Below are 21193 nucleotides of genomic sequence, written 5' to 3'. Positions count from 1 at the left end.
ATAATCAATCCGATCGCAACAAAATAAATAATAATCACGTAAGCTTTTGAATAAGATGAATGGTTAAATATGTGCTAAAAATTAACAGCGTCCTTGGTTAAAATAGAGAGGCAGTATAATCAAAGTGCAATACTTGAGAGGTTATGAATAGATATTTTTTTCATAATAGGAATCTGCAGTACTCAATTACTTACGGAGAGGACGGCTGCGTTGGATTCGGGTATTGGCAGAATCTTTTTTCTTGCCACACAAAACAAGAAACATAATTAACATATGTTTAATTTAATGTCAATTATTAAAAGCTTAAAATATGTATATGTGAATTTTTAGAGCAACCTCTTATATAAAATGATTTATGAAACGTGCTAACGGAACGTAAGGTATAAGCTAATTAATTAGAGGCACCTACATTTATACTCCATAGTAGTATGAACAAATTAGTAAAGCTCTAATTTCAAATGGTTCTACCGTTTTAATTTATTTGACGTTCCCGATAGGATTGCTTTAATAAAATTGATGTCTTTGTGATTCATTCTTGCTCACACCACGCTGATGCCTGATGCCTTCGCCCACGACGCGCTTCATCTTACTCTCAAATTAAGCTGTATGCAAGAATGAGGTGAATAATATATACTTTCTCTTCCCTCGTCCAAAAATATATACCCCATATTTTTGTTTATGTTTATAATAATAAGTTATGATTTAATTTTTAAAACTTAAATTTAGAGTTAAATTTTAGATTTTCATGGTAATTTAGTCTCCTGCTTTGTTTTTAGATTATGAAGAACATACATACACACATATATTCAATAAAGCAATTGCGTTGATATAATATAAGGTTATAAATGTTAACGAACTGTCTTTATTTTTTTGGACGATAGTAACAGTAAATGTTACATATACAGGAAATTGAAGATACAGATAACACAAAAAGTACTTTATCGGTATTTTTATTTAACACCGTTAACTTTTGGATATGTTTTTTTGTCTTTTTTAATTTTTACAATATGCAGAATGATAAGTTATTTTTAAACTACTTTAGTAATTAAAACTATTAAAATAATTAATAATTATATAAATTATTTAAGTAGAACGAATGATAAATATATAGATTTAAAGTTAACGATATCAAATAAAACTAACCGGAGGGAGTAGAATAAATGTAGCAAGTGTAAATACGAGAAAAAGGCATGCGATCACACCTGTCCTAGCTTATCGCCTCCTTGCCGTCCATCAATTCCGTGGTGGACACGGTGCACGGCGAGGCAGCTCTGTGCAGTCACCGACAAGTGGGTCCATCGGTGTAACCGATGAACCGCCAATGATTTTAGCGAACTAATAATGCTCTCATCTCAAAGTGCTCGGGGACTAATCATCCACTTATGAAACAGCTTTTGGTTGTACAGTAAGCCTGCACTTTGAGCTCACTGCTCTGCACCTAGTGGACAAGCTGCAACTTTCAGCAAACACCTTGCAATAACATTCAATTGATCACTGCTGCTTTTCATTAGCTGATGCTGATTGCTGATCATCCAAGCTTCAAATTGGTCCAATGGGCCAGTATATCGTATCATTTGAAGCAAGTGAAGAGAAGCATATGTTCTGATGCTATCGATCAGAAATTTCCAGACTCCATCTGCGTCGGACAGAGCATTTTTTCTCGGTTTCTAAGTAAACGTTTCTCAAATAATTAAACGGTATATTTTCTAAAAATATTTTTATATAAAAGGTTATTATCTCATCTTTCTTAATAAGATTTTCAATGTAACTACTGTAACAATTCTTCAGTGATCAATGTTGCTGAGCAGCTCTACTTTCGAAAGAAAGGACTAATCTTTCCCAACAATTAGCAATGACAGGTGCGGAGTAAATGCGAAAGGTCAAGAAAAAATTCTCAGAGAAATGGTGGAGTGAGCTGCAAAACTGATGTCATCATTCGTGGAGCCGTCAGCCCAGAGCCCTCAACTGGCACCGCCTCCCTTGACTTCGACTTCACAGAGCGGCGACGCCACCTACTCTCTCTCTCTCTCTCTCCACTCTCTCGCCGTCCCCGAGCTAGTTGAGCCGCGGATGGATAGTCCCCCCACGGCGGCGGCGGAGTCCGGCAACCGCGCGGTCAGATTCTACACCCCGGCGATCCAGTTTCTTGATATATTCACTCTTGTTTGGCTTGTAGTGTGGGATTCTTTTTGTCCGCTTCGGGATTTCCTGTTTCCAGTAGGTCATGTGAGATCGTACTGATGGATTTCGTTAAAAAAGATTGGATCTTGGAGTGCTTTGTTTGGAATTGGATTATCGGTATGGGTGTTTTGGTGAGGAATTTTGTGGATTCTTTCTCTATCTGTTCGTTTGCCATACACACGCCGACACGCGAGCTAAAATGCAGAGCTTTAATCAGAGAGGACGATGGTAACAAGGACACTGCTGTTAATTCTAGCTGCTTGACTGAATATCATTGCCTGTCCAGTGTCGCTGTCTTGCTGATGTTCTCATCAAACTGTTGCACTAAAACCTTTATTCATTGCAAGGTGCATTGTAGAAAGCCATTTCCCGGCTATATTAAATTCAATGTTGGTCTTTTGTTTTCAAAGATTGACCCAGCAAGGCTTAACTTAGGACTTTATGTTCTCAGCCTCTCAGGCCAGACTGAATTTTATGCAGTGTCTGTCACACTGAATAAGCCAAATTATTTGGGAAAAGGAGGCATTTTGGGCACGCACTAAGATCTTGGAGCATGCAGTCGCTTCTGTCCATACTTGAATTTTTCTTATAAAAAAAAACTTTAGTTAAAGGACCTCTTGGATTTTTGTTCTGATGACCCAGTTACTCTTCTTTGCACCGTGGCAGCAGCACCACTGCACTAGTGTAGTTTATGCAGAAATTTTAGTTAAAGACCCTCTTGGATTTTTGTTCCTTGTTTGATGTGAACATATGCTTAAGGAGGAGTGAAGAAGCAAACAATTGTGGTGCCAAATGATGCAATAGCCAACATATCTCTGATTCCTGGCGTTTCCTTTCCTTGTCTTTTGTTACGTTGCCGCTTTTTCTTGTTAATTTGCCTTGCAGGTATCATATATAATTATGCAATGTAAGTAGCTGACATTGTTGTTTGCTTGAATGGTTATAAATTGGATTAGGGAGAAGATGCTAAAAAGGATGGCATATCTTGTCAGAATTTGCGACGGCCAAACCTTTCATTGCAAATACCATCTAGGGCTTTTGATGACCCTGTGCCAACGTCAACTAGAATCAACATATCTCCTAGCCCAAGTTCAGCAAGGAGCGGTTTGCCTCCAAGGCCAAATTCGACTAGAGCAAAATCATCCATCAGGAACATGATTCCACAGAGGAGCTTCAAGGCAAAGAGTTCATTCCAGGATGGTGATCAGACAATTCTTCTAATTCCTGGCACACCATCATCATCATCAGGGCAGCAGGTGAAGCCAAATACAGCGAGATCATTTTCTTTCAGAAAGGTCATCAGCTCCTTGTCAGCGAAGCGAACCCATTCTCTTCCAGTTACTCCTGTAGCAACCTCAGAACCATCTTCTCATGGTCATGCAGACAACCTGCCAAGTACAGTTGTAAGTATTTAACTGGGACTGCATCATTTGCATGCATAGTTTGTAATTTGGTATTTCATAATTCCATGGCAAGGTTTTCTGGATTTAATAATACTTGACGTGAAATGGCAAGGTCGTAACATGTTATAGTGGAAAATGAAATATTATTAAACAACCAAAACGGTGGATTTACACCTTCAAATATGAGACTCGCCCAGTTCACTGATGATCATCTTGTATTAATGTGGTTCACAATGGTTGCAGAAAAATGAGGCTGAGACACAAATTAGGCGCTCACTCTCTGCGCCAGGAAATCATAAAAGTAAGGATCTGAGAAGGACGGCTTCATCAGGCCTTATCCGTGTGATTCCCACAACCCCACGACCTGTTCCTGTTGAAACTGTTGCACCAAATGATGGAATTGAAGAAGCAGTAGATGGTACTAACCTTGGGTTTTGCCTTTTTGCATGTCAGTATACAGTATATGAGGCATAAAACGTTTTACAGGGCTATTAGAGTTTGCATGAACCAAAATGTTTTCTTCAATTAGCGTAGCTAAAAGAAAGAAATACTGAATTTTGTGCCGTTCATCCTTGATAGTTCCTGAAGATGGAGGTGAAGACATTCCCGAAGAAGATGCTGTCTGCAGGATTTGTCTGGTTGAACTCAATGAAGGAGGGGAAACACTTAAATTGGAGTGCAGCTGCAAGGGAGAACTTGCTCTTGCACACCAGGAGTGTGCAATAAAATGGTTTAGCATCAAGGGAAACAAGACATGTGATGTTTGCAAGCAGGAGGTTCAGAATCTACCTGTGACTTTATTGAGAATACAGATTCGAACTGTTAACAGACGACCACCAAATGGTGTTCCGCAAAGAGTGCAACCACATAGGTGCTTCAAAACACGGCTTTTTTAGTGTAAAGATATTTTGACCGTTAGAAAATATGCACACTCACTAGTGTTGTTTTTTCTTGTTTTATGAATGGCAAAGTTTTGGTTCTCTTTTCCTGTCTATACCACAAGAAATGTCAATAATGTATTTGCCATCTTGTTGCTAAATTTTCCTCTTATTTTCTGACAGATTTTGGAAGGAGACTCCAGTTCTAGTCATGGTCAGCACACTTGCGTACTTCTGTTTCTTGGAGCAACTTTTGGTTTGTGACTTTGTGCTATGCTTCTTAGCTTTCCATGTTATATCAGTTTAGTGTGTATATGTGAAATCAACCCACTCGTTGGAACTTTGGACAGGTTACTGATATGCAGACACGTGCACTAGCTATTTCTTTACCTTTCTCCTGTCTCCTGGGCATATTTTCTTCCATCGTGGCATCCACAATGGGTAATGTATTTGCTTTTCTCTGGATCTTCACATTGTAAAATGAGTTCAGACTTCAGAACATTGTGTAGGGAACTGAAAAACCCTTTTGGTACCTAAAGTTCTATCTCAAAGGTCTCAAAGGAGACTAACATATACTGTACTTCACTGTTTTCCAAATTCAGATTTATTTATTTATTTATAACCCTACCCTTATAGTTTATAAACATATATCTCTTGAATTGATTGTTTACTACTTTACCAGGGAAAGCAATTATTATATAATATGATTTCAGGTTTTCTACATAATGTAAAACATAACTGCTTACTACTCTTTCTTGTTCTCATTTTAAAACCAAATGTTAGATGTTATGTACCTTGATTATTTAGTGTAAAGCAACTCAGATTATCATATTCCACCATTTCTGCTGAGAACTGATGTACCTTGTTCTAATTGACCCTACTGTATCTCATCTGTTTGGTGGGATATATTATTTCTACTCACCAGATACCATGAGTCCCCATTTAATTTTTCTCTCTTTGAAACAGCAACCGATAATTACCTATGGGCTTTCGCTACGCTCCAGTTTGCTTTCGTGATCCTATTTGCACATATCTTCTACAATTTGGTATAGAGCTTTTACCCTCAGTTATGTTTTCTAGATAATATATTCAGCATATTGCTTGCTTATTACAATTACTAAACTTGCAGTTAAAAATGGGGGCAGTCCTTGCAATCCTACTCGCATCCTTCACTGGTTTTGGGATCGCTATTAGTCTAAATGCAATGCTAATAGAATTCCAGAGGTGGAGATCCCTGCGGAATCAACAGTCAACTCAGCATAGAAATAACAGGCATGGTCAATCTGGGAACAATGCTTCAAATGAGAACACTGCAAGTAGTGCTAGGCAGCAAGGCAGTGGAAGCGACCAACAGCCTCAAGAACATGGCTGAAGGACCCATATATGATTCTGAAGGTTTCATGATGATAAAGTCAGTCTAGGGTGGAAGATCTCAGTTCATATTTTCATCATGAATACTCACCTTCAGTTTACATTGGTGCTGAATTCTGCAGTTTCAAAAGCGCCGACGACCGAGTTGAATGAAACAAGAGTGCTAGGTAATCTGCAAATCTGCCATTCGAAGAATGCCATATTCCATCACTACAGAAGTTTGTCTTGACTCTTGAAACAAAGTGTTGTTATTCAGAAAAAAGGGGCTCTCCATCCTCAACCAAAAAGGTTCATCAGTCTGATGATTGCAGCTACTCCAAGTGATAGTTTAGTACATGTTTTTCATGCATATATATAAATTGTGAGGCAAACAGCCAAAATACTGTCAACCAGCCTTGTATCACTACCACGAACGAACTGTATAGAGCTCAATCGTTTGTAAATTTTGCTTTGCTGCTAATTTTGAGAGAGATACTACAGTTCCCTGAAGTTCTTTAAACAATATATTCTCTGAAATTCGAGGAATGGAGGTGTTTGTGGATTCAGTCAGACGATGATCATCCTTGGTTCGATACCATTGCAATTTGCAAGTTTGTAACATATCCAGTGGTATAGACAAGAAAGGTTGGCTCGGTTGGACCGCATCCAACTGATCAAACCACTTGCTTCAGAACCCGATTCAGTTGCATAAAGAATCCAAGCTCCACCGAAATGGACGAAATTCGGAAATTTCGGACAAAACTTGACCAAATCTGAACCAAAACTGTAACAAATATCAGAAAGAACCGGCGAAATTTCGGTCCATTTGGTCGAATCCCAGAACATTCGTCTCTGCCAAGCTATTCTTGGCGGCGGTGGCGGCGTTGTCGGGAGGAGCAACGGGGGGCGCCCTTCCGCCGTCAGCCATGGCGATGCCGACCTTGCCGCGCCGCCATCTCGTCGGAACGGAGACCACCGCTGATCCTTCCTCCTCCGGCTAAGGTCAAAGGAATCATCTTTTCGTTTTTCTTATGTTTAAAGTTAAAATTTAAATTTTTAATCTTAAATTTAGAGTTGATTTAGAGTTATTTTTTCACCAAAGTTTATTTTCTAGCATTAACTTTTAAATAAAAATACATATATAATTTTTTATTTATAAATTAATTTTCGTTTGTAAATATGTTGTTTGTTTTTACGATGAAAACTTAAACAATCACCCCCAAAATCTCTGCGCTGCACACCTAGCCGTCTAAACTTGATTTTTTTTTAGATTATCTCGAACAATATTGGTTGCCTGCCATTGAGTATACTCTTCTAAGGAGATCGAAGAGGAGGAAGAATATGAAATCGATGCTGCAATGTAGTAGAATTCAGGCTTGCAGTTGGTCCAAGTTTGTGCAGAACAGATGAAAAAAATATAATTATCCTTTTCTTCCCCGGTTTGACATAATTTTTAGGCAATAGTAATGGTTTGTCCTTTTAGATACGGGGTAACTGGATGATAATCCTCCAGAAGACTGACATTTCAACTCCTAAAAAAGATATCTTTTTTTTATATAATTTAGTTTCAGTTCTGGTTCATGCCCTCACAATCTCACGTAAATGATAAATGCCAGTAAGTTGTAGAAACTAGAAAGCAATGATTTTTTTTGGTACTGATTAAAATTGTTCCCAGCCTAAATTTAATTGACTTTGTTAAAAAAATATAAACTTTCTTCTAAAATATGAGTTCTGAAGCAGGGGGTACTTCAAAAGGCTTAAAAGTGATAGTAAATGGCAATATCAATACGGTACGACCAGTGCTTCAACATTCCTGTCAGCGGCAAGCTTATTATCCATCTCAATTCTCAAGCAGACAAACTTATCCAACATCACGCTAGCACATGCATCTAAACCAGACAACACTATTCAACCACACAATATCCACAGAAAGCAGGTCAGAGAATCTGCCTCCTTAAACCAATACAACAGCGGGAGAATTCTCTTGCACTTGATGACGTTATCTGCATAGCATTAGCCTAGTGGGCTAGGGAGAAAGTTCAGAAACTGACAGGTTTGGCACATTGCTAAATTGTTCAGACTTCAGGGGGAGGGGAAACAAAAAAAAAAAAAAGAAAGCATGAAAATTGTGAGGCAACTGTCCACTTCCTCCAATTTTCATTGCCAGGTTGAGCTTTTTTCCCATTGTGAAAAGTCGGTCAAGATTGGAAATTGACATGATCAGGGATCCAAATTGGGGTCCCAGCCAAAGATCTGAAAGAGATGGAGGAATCAGAAAAGAAATTGATTGGGTTCAGAAAGATGCCCATATCTTTGAAAAGAGTGGATGGTGGTGGTGCATGCCATTGCACTCCACATTCCCCTCCACTTTAAATTTGTCACAATCCACAACCACCAAAAACCAAACCAAACCAAATCAAACCAAATTCTAACACGTCGGCAGGCGCAGGACCAGAAGGTTGGATCAGAACAGGGATAGGCATTATCAGTAGGCATTAGGACCCTGAAGAAATGGATATGTGATGGGGAGAGAAGGCATCACATTCACATTATCATACACCACTGACCTCAAGAAAGGGAGTGGCCATCTTTTTTTCAGCCATTAGTTCAATGGGTGTTCAATCAGATGGGGACCTAGAAGAGGCACATGGGATGGCTGGTCCATTTCTTTGCCTGTCATTGTCCCCAAGAACTGGTGCCAAATTACATACAAAGTATAAAGGTTCAGGTGAATTCCCTCCTGGATCTATCCATGAGCTTTCCAGGATTGCATAAAACTACTTTTTACTGAAAACAGCTAAGCTAATTAACATGTCAGTTATTTGGGAACACTCCTAGAACATGCTGCTTACTACTGATGATTTGGTAGAACATATATAAGCTTACAATGGAAAGCAGGATTAGTTTAGTCACTAGTTGAACTGAATTTTCACACCTTGCTGTCATTAATAGTACATTGCAGGAGACAAAACATCACCAATATACAGAATATGGCCAAAGCTAGCGCCTGAGGCACTACAGCACTATGCATCATGAGTCTAATAATTAGTAGAAGCCCTAAGTTAACAGGATCAGTATTCCAGCAAACAAAGTGTCGGCATGTATACCAAAATGTAATAGGTACTACTAAAAGTCAATGTAATATGACATAATTACCAGACAGCGCATAACTTAGAGCTACACTTGACCTATGTGCTTTTGGTTCCAGGTCACAAAACTAAGAGCTACAGAGACGTACAGAACAGGACGCCTAGCGTCAGTGGTTTGAGCTCCCTATTTTCAGAACTCAACTGAACCCACAGACGCAATTCCAGTACTTAGGCTTCTTGATTCCTGCCTGTTCATGTAGTTGTCACAGCTGTTGCCGAGCCTCCTTGCAGAAGTCGAGAAGAGCTCAATGCCCGGTTTGCCCATCTGTTGAACCTCCTGCGGCGAAAGTATCTTTATGCAGGACACACTGTTCACAAATTCCCTGCAGATTGCGACCCTCAAGGATGTAAGACATCGACGTAAACAGTAAAGAAAGATGTTCAGGAACTTGTGAGGATTGTTAGAACTTACTGCCAGGGATCATCGCCAACTAGAAGAACATCATCCTCTCGGTCAACAAATACAAGCTGCCAGCCTGATCTCAAAGGGTCTTCCAATTGGCCCTCAAGGCCAAAAAGGCGCCCTACCTCACTACGAAGTTCATGATAACTGCTAAATCTAGTGATGTCGAGCAATCTCCCAACAGTTCCAGATTTATAAACCTATAGGACACAAGTTTGTTAATTCAAGGTGATTTGACAGAAAAAAAAAAGAGAAAACTTTGCAACTGATGGTGCATTAGGAGTACAGGCCATTCACTCACCTTCACAAAGGTTGCAGGTGGTCGCTTCACTTGATCAGCATTATCTGAACATGAACCATATTCTGGTTCATCTAAGCAACCTGGAGTAGTTAGTGTTTGATTCAAGGGATAATCATTTTGAGAAGGACTTAAGAAATTGGATGTGGAGTATGGAATAGTGCTTGAATCGTTGTCATTGTGAAGATTTGGAATGCCATCTTGCATCAGAAGTGACTGTGAGTCTATATTTACACCAAACAAGAAGTGGTTTTGAGGATCAGAGCCCCCATCTTGATCCACCAGGCATTCCCTTCCAGGCAGTGGTGCTAATGTGGAATTTTGAGGAATAGTAGAAGGTGTCAAGTCAAAGTTTTCTAGCTGTGATGAAATGGCATGTGGCCGAGAAGAGATCGCAGATTCCACTGCAACTCGCTTAGATGACCATGGGTCAGAGATAGGTACAGGGGTGATTCTTGGCACACCTGGGAGGTCTGAAGCAGCTTCTGAATGGAATGGTCTCAATGTATCATGCATGGATGAGACATTGGATGGTGAGAGACAACCGATATTTGCATCAGGGAAATTATGTTGCTGTGAGAATGCTGAAACTGTCTGCAGTGTGGAGGGTGCAGACTGAGGGGTGGAGGAAAGCTGAGAAAAAACCGACAATGCATTTGGTACATGCTGAAAGCTTGATAAGTTCTTCTGTTGTTGCATTTGCTGATGTTGTGGCGTCTGCACACATTGAGGCTGCTGCTGATGTGATTCTTGCTGCTGTTGCTGTGGCTGCAATTGAGGCTTCTGTTCATTGAATGGTTGGCAATGTTGAAGGGGTTGCTGGAGGTACTCAGGCTGACTATGGCCTTGGATTGTGTTGTCAGTGATGTTTTGGTGGTACATCTGCTGAAATGGAGGCTGTGCTTGCTGCAGAATCTGACTAGATAGAAGAGAAGATCTACCAACAATGTTCTGGGGCTGCTGGAACTGCAGTAATGCTGGTGATACTTGCTTAGTGGTGTTCTGTAAAGCCGCAGCTGCCGCTATCGTTTGGTACATGTCAGGTTGCAGACCAAGTAGGGAACTATCCAACCTTGGCTGCATCCAAGGACTCATACCAAGTCCTCCAAAATTCAGGGACTGGAAGCCTGAGTTTTGACCATCACGAAGCCACATAAGAGAAGAAGCCAAGTCGTCCTCCTTTCCACCTGCCAAAACCATCAGAGGTGAATATGGTCTTCAGTAACATCAGAACAATGCATTAGCAATACATATGATACATCATTGTGCAATATATAGTCTGAAAGGGCTAGCTAATGATGCTATGTCACTCTTACCATATAAAGAAGGTAAGCCTGATGGCCATGGACGCTTTAGTCTGAGGGGGAAAGGAGATGGATACATCGGGAAAGTTGTCAGAGGCTCAATCTCCCAAAGAGACACCCTTGGTTGCCTCTCTCCAGCAGTCGACTCGTCCCATCCAACCTGTAAGATTAAAACAAAACCTTGTTCACATGCTTGATTTTGAAGCAAATCATAAGCGAACGCAAAAAAGAAAATGACAAAAACACACGATCTAACATACGATAGACAATACTGCAGGTAGAGAAGTATGATAGCGCAAATAGAGTAGTCTACAAACAAACAGATGTTATTTGCTTCAATATCTACCTTGACTGAACGCCAGTGTGAGTTCTGCCAACGAACAGGATCAAGATCACTTATTCCTGTTATTGTCCCCATGTATCTACAAAGACAAGCAATTGTGAAATTTAGGGCACTTAGTATTAGGTAGAGGCTGCAAAACCGCTACACATCACAACAATCATAACCGTGGTCAACTAAAATAGAGAAGAGTAAATAAAACCATGTTATTCCCCCATAATGAATTAATGAGATACAACACAGATGTATTTGATACCTCCTAACACTGGATTCTTCTGTTTCAAAAAGCATCCGAAAACGCATGCCCACAGATATGCGGGTATGGTAGACAGCTTTTACGTATTTAGCCAGTGGTATAACAAACTCCGAAGGACTTGCTCTGCAAAATGAATGGGGATTTGAGTACTTGTAGGAAATGGTCAGATATATGTAAAATACGGTTTACCTTGGATTATAGAAAATAGTAAACCGGCTATTTGTTGATGCAGCATGAGCAGCTGCAGCAAGCAGACCAATATGCATGCTATCACTAGACAATACTGATGATGGCATGACTGTTTGTGGCCTATTTGCTCGACGAATTCCCAGAAGCAGCTGGTTACTGTCATTCCTGATCAACCAGAGACACATAAATACAGCAGATAAAAAAAATATCTCTGCTGGGAATGACATTGTTAAGTATGAGATATTTGGTGAAATTTGAAATTTTCAGAGAATGAACATATACCAGATAAAAAGGACAGAGTCTCCAGCAACCAATCTCTTTGCACTTACAAAGACACTCCAGCCTGTTGTCAGAAGATGCCGCTTCGGTTGGCCTGCACAAGTTTAATTTTACATGTTCATCATACTTGTTTGAGATTCTTATTTGAAAAAGAATGTCACTGTGACTCTCACGTAGTTGTATGTGAAATCAAGGCTGTACGAATTATGAAAAGAATAACAGTATTAAGAAGGAAAGAATGTAAATGGAAAATAGCTAACCGCGAAAGATATGACGGAATTTCCATTCATTTCCATGTAGGTCTTTCGCTATCAACTCCTGTGCTGGAGGCTGCTGAGTGAAATCCTACAAAATCATCAAAGGAACCCTTAAGAACCACTAATAACTTGGTGCCTTCTCTGAAGAAGTGTATATGTTCATCGGATGCCACAGTCAATAGCCAGACAAACATGCATACCAGTGGAGGAAATACTTTCTCTGCTGCTCGACGGGGAACAGAAAATCCACCGTGTGTACTTGTGTCACTAGCAGTTAACGTTTTGCAGAAATAATTTGTTGGCTGCTTGCTGGCAGTGCCTAACTCGGCAGGTAGGAATGGATCCTTGAGCTCTTGCTGTAAATAAAACCATAGGAAAAAAAAGGGTAAGCATCTTAGATACAAAAAGGAGTATACAGACATGTGCTAGAAGGTAGAAATTCTGTTTTACCGGGCTGAGTGGCTGCAGCGTCATTTGCGCATAGACTTCATCAGTCTCTGCATCAGCCTGAAGGAAGTTCGATGAGATACAAAGGTAACAACAGTTTTACATAATTTTCAAGTTGTGTTGCTCCAGACTTACGTGCATGGTCACATTATGTAGTTGGCATATAAGCTGTGGAGGCAGGTTAGGATAGTTGGGGATCTGAGACTCCATTTCCTTGTTTGTTGATGCAGCTACCTATGGACGAAATGTACATATAAGTTCATTAAATCCCAAACAAATCTTTGGTCTTGGCGAGTTTGCAATATATGAAATTCGATGAGAGAAACTGTACATTTTACAGTACTGAATTTACTGATAATTCGAGAGAATAAAATTCAACGAGAAATACTTATGAGGATAAAATCTGCACTAAGATGAAGAAGACTAACCTGCTCACTGTGGCCTTGAGGAAAATAAACCACCCGACTACCAACTGCAGGCAGTGAAACAAGAGGGCCGGCGCACGCATGCCACAACTCAGAGTTTAGGCACTTCTGTTCCTCTGCAACTGAAAGGGAAAGCATTTGAGAAGAACACATCAAAACAAATTTTAACTGTGAGCAGTAACTCTTGAAGCATCCCATAAACAAATTTAAGTTCAAAACGTGTTGTAATAAGGTTTTTTAATAGTAGCACAGATGGTTGAAATCAAAGTTTTTTAAAAGAAAATGAAGGGGGGGGGGGAGTAGAATTGGTAAGAACAAGAACTGTTTGCATGCTTCAGAAACAGATGACTTTTACAGCAAAAAAAAAACTCCATCAAGAAATATACACTAATTTGCTTGTAGGCGACAAGTAAATGAGCAGTCTAATCAAGAAATTGCTTCACGTGTATCATTACTGTAACAGAAGTAGCTCTGTTACTCAAGGCATAAATCACCAAAAAGACGAAGAGATTGACAAGCTGCAAACACTGAATTGATTTGGATCACAAAATTACCAAGAAATTTAAAGACTGAGCAGACAACAACCTAACTAACTTGTCCTAAGAACATAAACTACCAATGGACGAGGAGAGCATTAATAAAGGAAAAAGAAATAGAGAGAGAGAGAGTCAGAGAGAGAAGCAAGTGTGTCTAGTGCAACTGGTCAACTGAATGCCAAGAAGAGACGCTATGCTGTACCTTCCGGCGGCGACTCCGGCTGCTGCTCCGGCAGGCTGCCGCCGGCCGACGGCGAGAGCTTCATTCCCTCCTTCCCCGACCCGGCAACCGATCTAGCAGAATGCAAAGTTCGGGAGCTCGCGAAATGGAACGGAAAAACGAAAGCAAAGGCTCCTCCTTTCCTTTCCGCTACACCAAATCACGGGGCCTTCCAAACGCGCTCTCGTTTCATGGAGCAAGCAACCCGGCCACCATCGCTTTCTCCTTCCTTCCTTCCCCGAACCGGCCAAACCTCCCACCCCGCGCGAGCGAGCCGCAGACTTTTCGATCCCAAGAGCTCGAAAAAACCTCTTCACGTCACGGCGGGGGCACCACCGAAGCTTGCCGAGGGCTCGCCGGAATGCGCGAAGGCGCCGCCTTTCGCAGCTCCGGGAGGGGCAAGAAACGGCGAGGCGACCTCAGATCCCGCCGCGGCGAGCTCCCGAGGGGCGGCAGCTCCCAGCTCGACACGACCCCGCCGCCGCTCCACGGCAGATCCAACCACCAAGCCCGCCGCCTCCGCCGCCGGAGTGGACGACTAGGCGCATCCCACCGCCACCACCTCCACCTCCTCCTCCACCACCACCACCACTCCAAGTACAGCAGTAGCTAGTTCTCGAGACAGACAGAGAGAGAGAAGCTACTGCGTCCGCGTGCTCCTTCTCACTCCCTGCTCGCTTCTTGGTTCCTGCCGCTGCCGCCTTTGCCGCCGCCGCGGCCGCTGCTGCGCCGTGTGCTGCTCCTCCTATGCAGTTCTCGGGGTTTTAACCCCACGAGTGGTGCTCGCTCGCTCGCTCGCTCCTCTCCCTCTCCCCTCCTCGGCTTCTCCTTTTCTCCACGCACTTTAAAAACCCAACCTTTTCTCTCCTCGCTGCACCACGCTTCTCCTACTACCTCTACTTCTCTTACTAATTACCATTACCACGCAGTAACAATCCTTTTTTTACTGCAAGTGCATCCATCTATTCTACACTCTACGCAACGCACGCACGTACATATATACTCCATCATCAGTAGTAGTACATCATAATTGCAGTCAAGAATAAGATGCAGAAAAAAGATGCAGAGAAAGGTGTGATCGCTTTGCACAAACACTCACTGCCGCCTTTCTTTCTTTCTTTTTTTTTTTTTGCTCTCTTCGATCGGGCCACTGCTGGCTTTGACATCGTTTTGCTGCTGCTGCTGTTCACAGATTGATGGATAAACCAAGCAGCCGCCCGGGTGGATGGACCATTGAAATCGAAACGTGTTGCGATGAAAAGGGGGGGGGGGGGATCGCTTCTGCTCTCGGTGAGAGATCCTCCCATGATACTGCCTTTTTGACTTATGTTTATTCATCCTGAATACTACAACACTAGTCACTGGTTATAATTAGTGTACTAATTATTTGGTGTGTTTCTTACACCTTTTTGATTGGTCGATTAATTAATTACAGATTTAATTGCGTGGTCAAACCAACATGTGTATCATACAGTATGCTGTTCAGAGTTAGAGTGACTAATGGGAAGCTTTCAGCTTAATTAGCTGCACGTAGCTAGTTTGGCCTGAACTGTTTCTTGATTTTAACCTCATGGGCGTCTCAAAATCGCATGAATTTTCGCGAAAAAACGGGTAGAATTTAAGAAAACGTAGCTGTCAAAAACCAGTCTCAGAATTTTTTTTCAGCCGTAGCTGTCAAAAGCTACCCCCATCCAACCATCGTCCTGTGTTCTTCTCACGGAGAAAATGAAGAGGAGAAAAATAAAATGCCTATCCCTATCACAAATACGTACAATACGTGTAGATACTACTAAATACCGTACAGCTCGGCCATGTGTACGTATAGTACGTGCATGTCGGATTCTTCTCTGAATTCTCTCTCATGCACTGGGAGAGAAACAGCCATGAATTGATGGGAATTCAAGCAATGAAATTCAAAAGGTGGCATCTTGCATTCATGCAGATGATGGATGAGATTACCTCCTTTTTTCAGGAATACAGATGTACTGAAAGCTAGATGCGGATCTGAAAACTGTTCATCATCAGAAGCATTCAGCAGCAGCAGCAGCTTGATGAGGACCACGAAGCAAGTAGCTTGATGAGGCTCTGCGTCAACACATATCTGAATTTTTTTTTCTTTTCTGCAGCAGCTATATATGCATGCATGTTCACACAGAAAAGCAGGAGTACTGGTCATCCCATGATACAAGGACGCATATGCTTGCTATTAATTAGCCGCTTAATTATCATCCATGCCGACATCTTTCTATGCATGGATTTTAGGCCAATTAGGAACAGATCAATGGTAGTAGTACATACACTTGCACGCGTTCGGATACGCCGATGTCAGATAATTTTTCCCATATCTTTTCATGCACATGTTTCCTGACCCTGTAAATGGTATATTTTTGTAAAAAAATATGAAAATTGCTTTAAAATGATTAATCTATTTTTAAATTAAAGTTTGCAATAGCTAATGCTCAATAATTTATACGCTTAATAATCTTTCTCATTTTGTGTGTGCTATTAGGCAAACTCTCATCGGCGTTTGAACACGCCCAAGTTAGTATTGTTTGAGTTGAGTCCATCTCATCGTTTTGCTTCTGCTTATACCTATACGAGAAATTCAAATTTTAAAAGTTATTTGAAGTTGATTTGTGGCTTTTTCCTTAGCTTATTTTAATATTTGCTTTTAAATCACTAAGAATACGTATATATAAAAGTCTTACCTACAAATTACTTTTTGGTTGCTAACAAATCGTACGGCTTATTCTTTCAATAAGCGAAACAATGGTAGCCAGCTAGACTTACATTCATGGCAATATTGTTGTTATTCCTCGAGATATCTAGTTTATCTTTACCATCAAGTAGATAATTAACGACTACAACCCAATTAATAACCTATTTCAAACGGGCCAAATTAGATAAGATATGATTGCTAATTAATAAATATACCCTAAAAACACAATAGCTAACGAAAATAATTGATAACTCATCCCAACTATACATGAACCGATCATACCCAGTCCCTTTGGGTCTCGAGAGCAAGGATAGGCATGAGTCGATCTAACAATAATATAGGTCAAGTTTAGTTCAACAAAATAAATTATTTTTATCATATAATAAAATTTAATTTGTTTAATTAAACTAGAGTCAATCAAAAAATATCTATAGCTCGATCCACGACCATCCCTGACAGAGAGAATAAGGCATAACCCTCTTCCACGAGAACGAAAGAGGCTGAATGGAACAACAAATAAAGCACAAAGGCACTGAACGTCAGAAAGCCGATAACAATGCTTGCCCTTTGGGCACAGGTTGCAGCCATTTCCCAACCATCACATGGCGATCGATCGATGGATGGATGGATGATTGGGAAAGTAGTCTAAACCCTTAGGAGGATGTCTCGTCTAATGTATGTTATCTAAATAGTTATTATAAATTTTTTTAAAAAAATAAAGATAGATTAATATAAGATATCACCATAAAAACATGCAAGTTCAAATATAACTTCTACGATCCATAAAAAAAAATAAGTTGAACTCTGAATAGTATACGTATACTCGCAGTCATATTTATTACTTTTATTATGGATTGTAAAAGTCATGTTTGAACTTGTATGTTTGTGTAGTGATATATCTTTATTAATCTATCTTCATAATTTTTTAAATTTTTTTAATAACTATTTAGATAGCATGCAATTAAGAAGACATCTTCTCGAGAGTTTAAAATTCACTCCCACGGATGGAGGCCATTGCCAACGCCAAGAAGCATCTTGCCATCGTGTGAAGAACATCCATGATCTAGCTAGAGGAGCTTTTGCCTTTGGATAATTGGATTCCGCTTTGGACAGTGACTCGACCGACACGCCTAGACCCCCACACTGTGCCCTATCCTTGCAGCACAAAACATCCCCATTTGGCCTCAAAAGCTTTCTTGGGTCCATGCCCTAAAAATACATGCATGCATACTCGATGCTCTCCTGGATGGATAGACTTGGTTTTGTAAGTGTGGTTAAATTTCGGAAACTTTTTTTATACGCAAAACTTTTATAGGGTGATTGTTTTTTTTATGGAAAAAGTCAAACGGTATATTTATAAATGAAAAATAATTTACAAATAAAGATTTTATATACGTATTTTTAACGATCTAAAAACTAAGGCTAAAAAATAAGCTTCGGTGGAAAAATATCAAAGTCAGATCTAAAATTAAGGTTGAAAATTCAAATTTTGGCTTATAAGCATAAATAGAAGTAAAAAAAAACGAGGATGTATAAGTGTTCTTGATTAAGGGTTTAAAAACCAATGCTAGAAACAAGCTCTGAGGTAAAAACCATCAAAATCAACTTCAAAAATATTTTTTTAAAATTTAAACTTTGGCTATGGCTGGTAAGACGACAAACAGACAATAAGAACCTTCGGTTAGTAAGGGTAGTTAACTTCCATAAATTTTTTACCTCAAAACAAAAATTTTGGGAGGACAAGTCTACAAAAAGTACCGAGTCACGTCGGAAACAACTTTCATATTATTAATCCCATTTTTTAAAATTTTAATGTATTAGTATCTCCTATTTTTTTAAAAAAAACTGATGTATATGGTAATAGAAAACGTAATTGTCTTGCATTACGAACACGCTACATGATAAACACATGGGAATCAATTAGACACTTGTTTATAAAATTCTTTGACAAACCTGTGAAAGCTAAGGGCCCTCATGATCCGGAGACTAACCGAGACTCAGCTTTGACATTTCCTGGAAAGGCCACATGCTGGTCGCTTTATCATCTCTTGTGAGAGAGATTTAAGGGATTTGGCACAAAGAAAAATTCACTAAGTGTGTACAGTCAAGTGCTCCCAAAGAACTGCATCTCCTTGTCCTGAAAACTGGGTAGTAGGTCATGCACTGTTGCACTTCATGCATATTCAACAGTTGTTTCAATGCAAAGCTCCATTTGTACTGGTAGAAATAGATCAATCAAGGTGCAGATTAAGGGGGGAGGAAAGGTCTGGTTTGGCCACTAATTATGGCAGAATAACCATCTTAATTAGTCCTAAGATGGTGACAGTCTGACAGGGCTATCTATATGAATGTGCTGCAACTGCAAGCAGTTTTGGTCATATTTTCTCTTCTGCTTTTCTTTTTTCTGATGGTACTACCATACTGCAGACACAGTTGTACAGCAATGTGCAGGACCAGGACTTTGGGCAAGCTCAACAGGCATGTGCTGATTGTGACAAATAATATGTTATTGCAAATATCTAAGTCCTTTTCATTTGTATGTACTGACACACAAAAAAAAACCTATACTCCTATGCACTAAGCAGAGGAGACATTTGGTTTTCAGAAAGAGTAATGTAATGTAACATATTTAATTCTCCACTTAACTTTGTGGCCAGGGTTGCATACATCAAAGATGACAGGAATAGGCACACATGCAAATGCATTTGGAGAGTGTAAAATGACTGATAAATATAATATGATTCACATTTTACTTTTTCAGAATTGTCAGCAGCGCATAAGAAAATGTGATACTACACAACTGCCACATGACATGTTGCCAAATCTGAGTGCTGGAAAATCAGCATCAGAACAGCTGCTGGACTCTGAAAATGGTGATGCAGGAGATAGAGATACCAACCAAACCAAGAATTGGAACATTACATCCTGGTTTTCTGGATAGCTGCATTCTTGCCAATTTCTACTTAGGGAAGGGAGCAAAGAAAAGGATTGGTTTGGGACCTTGTACAGTAAAAAAATTTCCTGATGAATTGTGCTCATCTTCTTCTCACACCCCCATGCAGGATGCAGTCTGGAGTTAGGACCATTTTTGCAACTGCTGGGGGCACCTAAAAAATGGTCCCTCTCTCTCTCAAGTCTTTATCTCTTTCTATGACCACTTTGGAGAAAGGGCTAAGCTCTTTGTGGGAAACTATATCCAAGAGTCAAATGCAATAATCTTTTCTTTTTGTTTCCTTGCATTGGCAACAGTGAGACAGGGCCAATTCATTTGCAAGGTGTAGTGTGGGGATGCTCTAGGAGGTAGAGCTCTTTGGGATTGCAGAGGGTGAGTACTTAGGTAAGGGCAACACCTCAAAACAGTAGGTGCCATAGCCCCATAGATGCTGCAAACAATTACCTTCTTGTTTGTGGTAAAAGTACATGTCAAAGCATTATTTTCGTCTTCCTTATCTAAAAAAACATTATTTCAAAAAAAAAAACTGCCATGACCGAATGAGCACAGTCACCTAACAGAAGTGCAAATGCATTCTGACCATCACAAAATCAAGCTAAGCCTATTTTTCCTTAGCTTTTAATTGAGTTGGTTATCTTTTCAGATGAGTTAGAAACATGTTCATCACTCGGCATTTTCTCAACAACAAAACTCACTAGTAGTAGTTGTGTACCTGTCGGTGGAGGTTGTTGGATATCTAAAACATTTCCATTATCTAAAAAAAGTAAACCTATTTCAAGTAAGTTAAGCCTCCTATATGCGATTGTATGATAGAACCTCCGTTCCAAAATAAAATCATTTTTGTCCATTCTAGCTTGTCTAGAAATAAATTTATTTATGAGTAATTATTGCATTGGAGTTTATGAAAGCAAATAATAAGTGCATTGAGAATATATAAAATAGAAAATAATTATATTGGAGTTTATGAAAGCAAATAATAAATAAATTGAGAATAGATACAGTAGAGAATAATTGTATTGAGATTTGATAAAGTGAAGAATATTCTAGTTTTTTACTGTATGTGTTTGATGATTGAAAAGTAAAATTATTTTGGGACGGAGCAAATAGTTTTGTTTCTTGATTCCTACATGGAACTGAATTGTTTGCTGTTAAATTGTGTAGTGAAACTAAGCTTGATTGTCTTATGTCTGTACGGTTCTCTTTTCTTATCCATATGCTTCTTGTACAACAACATATTAGACTTTTCTAACCACAAAGTAGTAGTACCTGACTAGCAATAAGTTAGATCCTTGTGCACACTCAATTTACAGCAGTGGTTAAAGTTCATCAGCTTATAGGTTTTGTCCTCGTGCAAGTATGAAAGTGTATAGACACTACTAGGCTGGGGAGGTCATTGCAAGGACAATTCCATCCCAATTGATGAAATTGCAGTGGAGTAGGAGGAGGAGGAGGAGGAGGAGAGCCTGTCCAAATTGTACCATCCTGTGCCTTAACTCCCATTACTGCATAGGTACTGTGTGTGGTCTCCTCTCCTTTCCCTTTGTTGTGTCAATGAACAGTATGATTGTGCTTGATGTGACTTGGTGGCCGTAGTGGGGCTGTACAA

The 21193-nt window shown here is 40.0% G+C and overlaps 2 protein-coding genes and 1 long non-coding RNA gene across 3 annotated transcripts; 2 read left to right on the top strand and 1 right to left on the bottom strand.

Annotated features, from left to right (window-relative positions):
* Positions 1–1980: 1980 nt before the first annotated feature.
* On the top strand, positions 1981–6322 carry LOC102716758. The gene is made up of 8 exons (XM_015834105.1): positions 1981–2115; positions 3138–3584; positions 3828–4002; positions 4164–4455; positions 4646–4718; positions 4813–4903; positions 5429–5508; positions 5592–6322. Exons 1-8 carry the CDS (start codon positions 2071–2073, stop codon positions 5832–5834), a joined length of 1446 nt encoding a protein of 481 aa, XP_015689591.1. The 5' UTR covers positions 1981–2070; the 3' UTR covers positions 5835–6322.
* A 2446-nt stretch (positions 6323–8768) lies between these two features.
* On the bottom strand, positions 8769–14569 carry LOC102720948 (auxin response factor 6). The gene is made up of 14 exons (XM_040520383.1): positions 13898–14569; positions 13163–13281; positions 12870–12968; positions 12738–12794; positions 12488–12643; positions 12291–12375; positions 12034–12124; positions 11752–11916; positions 11563–11685; positions 11313–11388; positions 10979–11126; positions 9666–10849; positions 9374–9564; positions 8769–9284 (listed from the first exon to the last, which is right to left on the bottom strand). The coding sequence occupies exons 1-14, from the start codon at positions 13959–13961 to the stop codon at positions 9092–9094; spliced, it is 2751 nt and encodes a 916-aa protein (XP_040376317.1). The 5' UTR covers positions 13962–14569; the 3' UTR covers positions 8769–9091.
* Positions 14570–14913: 344 nt separating this feature from the next.
* On the top strand, positions 14914–16278 carry LOC121053454. Its single transcript, XR_005811055.1, has 3 exons — positions 14914–14987; positions 15108–15205; positions 15888–16278. It is a non-coding gene; the product is annotated as an uncharacterized LOC121053454 (long non-coding RNA).
* Positions 16279–21193: the final 4915 nt, after the last annotated feature.

The sequence above is a fragment of the Oryza brachyantha genome, chromosome 2 (assembly GCF_000231095.2).
Source record: "Oryza brachyantha chromosome 2, ObraRS2, whole genome shotgun sequence".
Lineage (NCBI taxonomy): Eukaryota > Viridiplantae > Streptophyta > Magnoliopsida > Poales > Poaceae > Oryza > Oryza brachyantha.
The sequence above is the reverse complement of the archived record's forward strand: the minus strand, read 5'-3'. Positions and strand labels throughout refer to the sequence as shown.

Bases quoted from the DNA above. Each gene is read 5' to 3' on its own strand.
- LOC102716758 (XM_015834105.1), top strand. From the start codon at position 2,071: ATGGATAGTCCCCCCACGGCGGCGGCGGAGTCCGGCAACCGCGCG. The intron at 4,003-4,163 runs GTACTAACCTTG...CATCCTTGATAG, and splicing joins AATTGAAGAAGCAGTAGATG to TTCCTGAAGATGGAGGTGAA. The intron at 4,456-4,645 runs GTGCTTCAAAAC...ATTTTCTGACAG, and splicing joins CAAAGAGTGCAACCACATAG to ATTTTGGAAGGAGACTCCAG.
- LOC102720948 (XM_040520383.1), bottom strand. From the start codon at position 13,961: ATGAAGCTCTCGCCGTCGGCCGGCGGCAGCCTGCCGGAGCAGCAGCCG. The intron at 11,686-11,751 runs GTAAACCGTATT...TTCATTTTGCAG, and splicing joins ACTATTTTCTATAATCCAAG to AGCAAGTCCTTCGGAGTTTG. The intron at 11,127-11,312 runs GTAGATATTGAA...TTAATCTTACAG, and splicing joins CACACTGGCGTTCAGTCAAG to GTTGGATGGGACGAGTCGAC.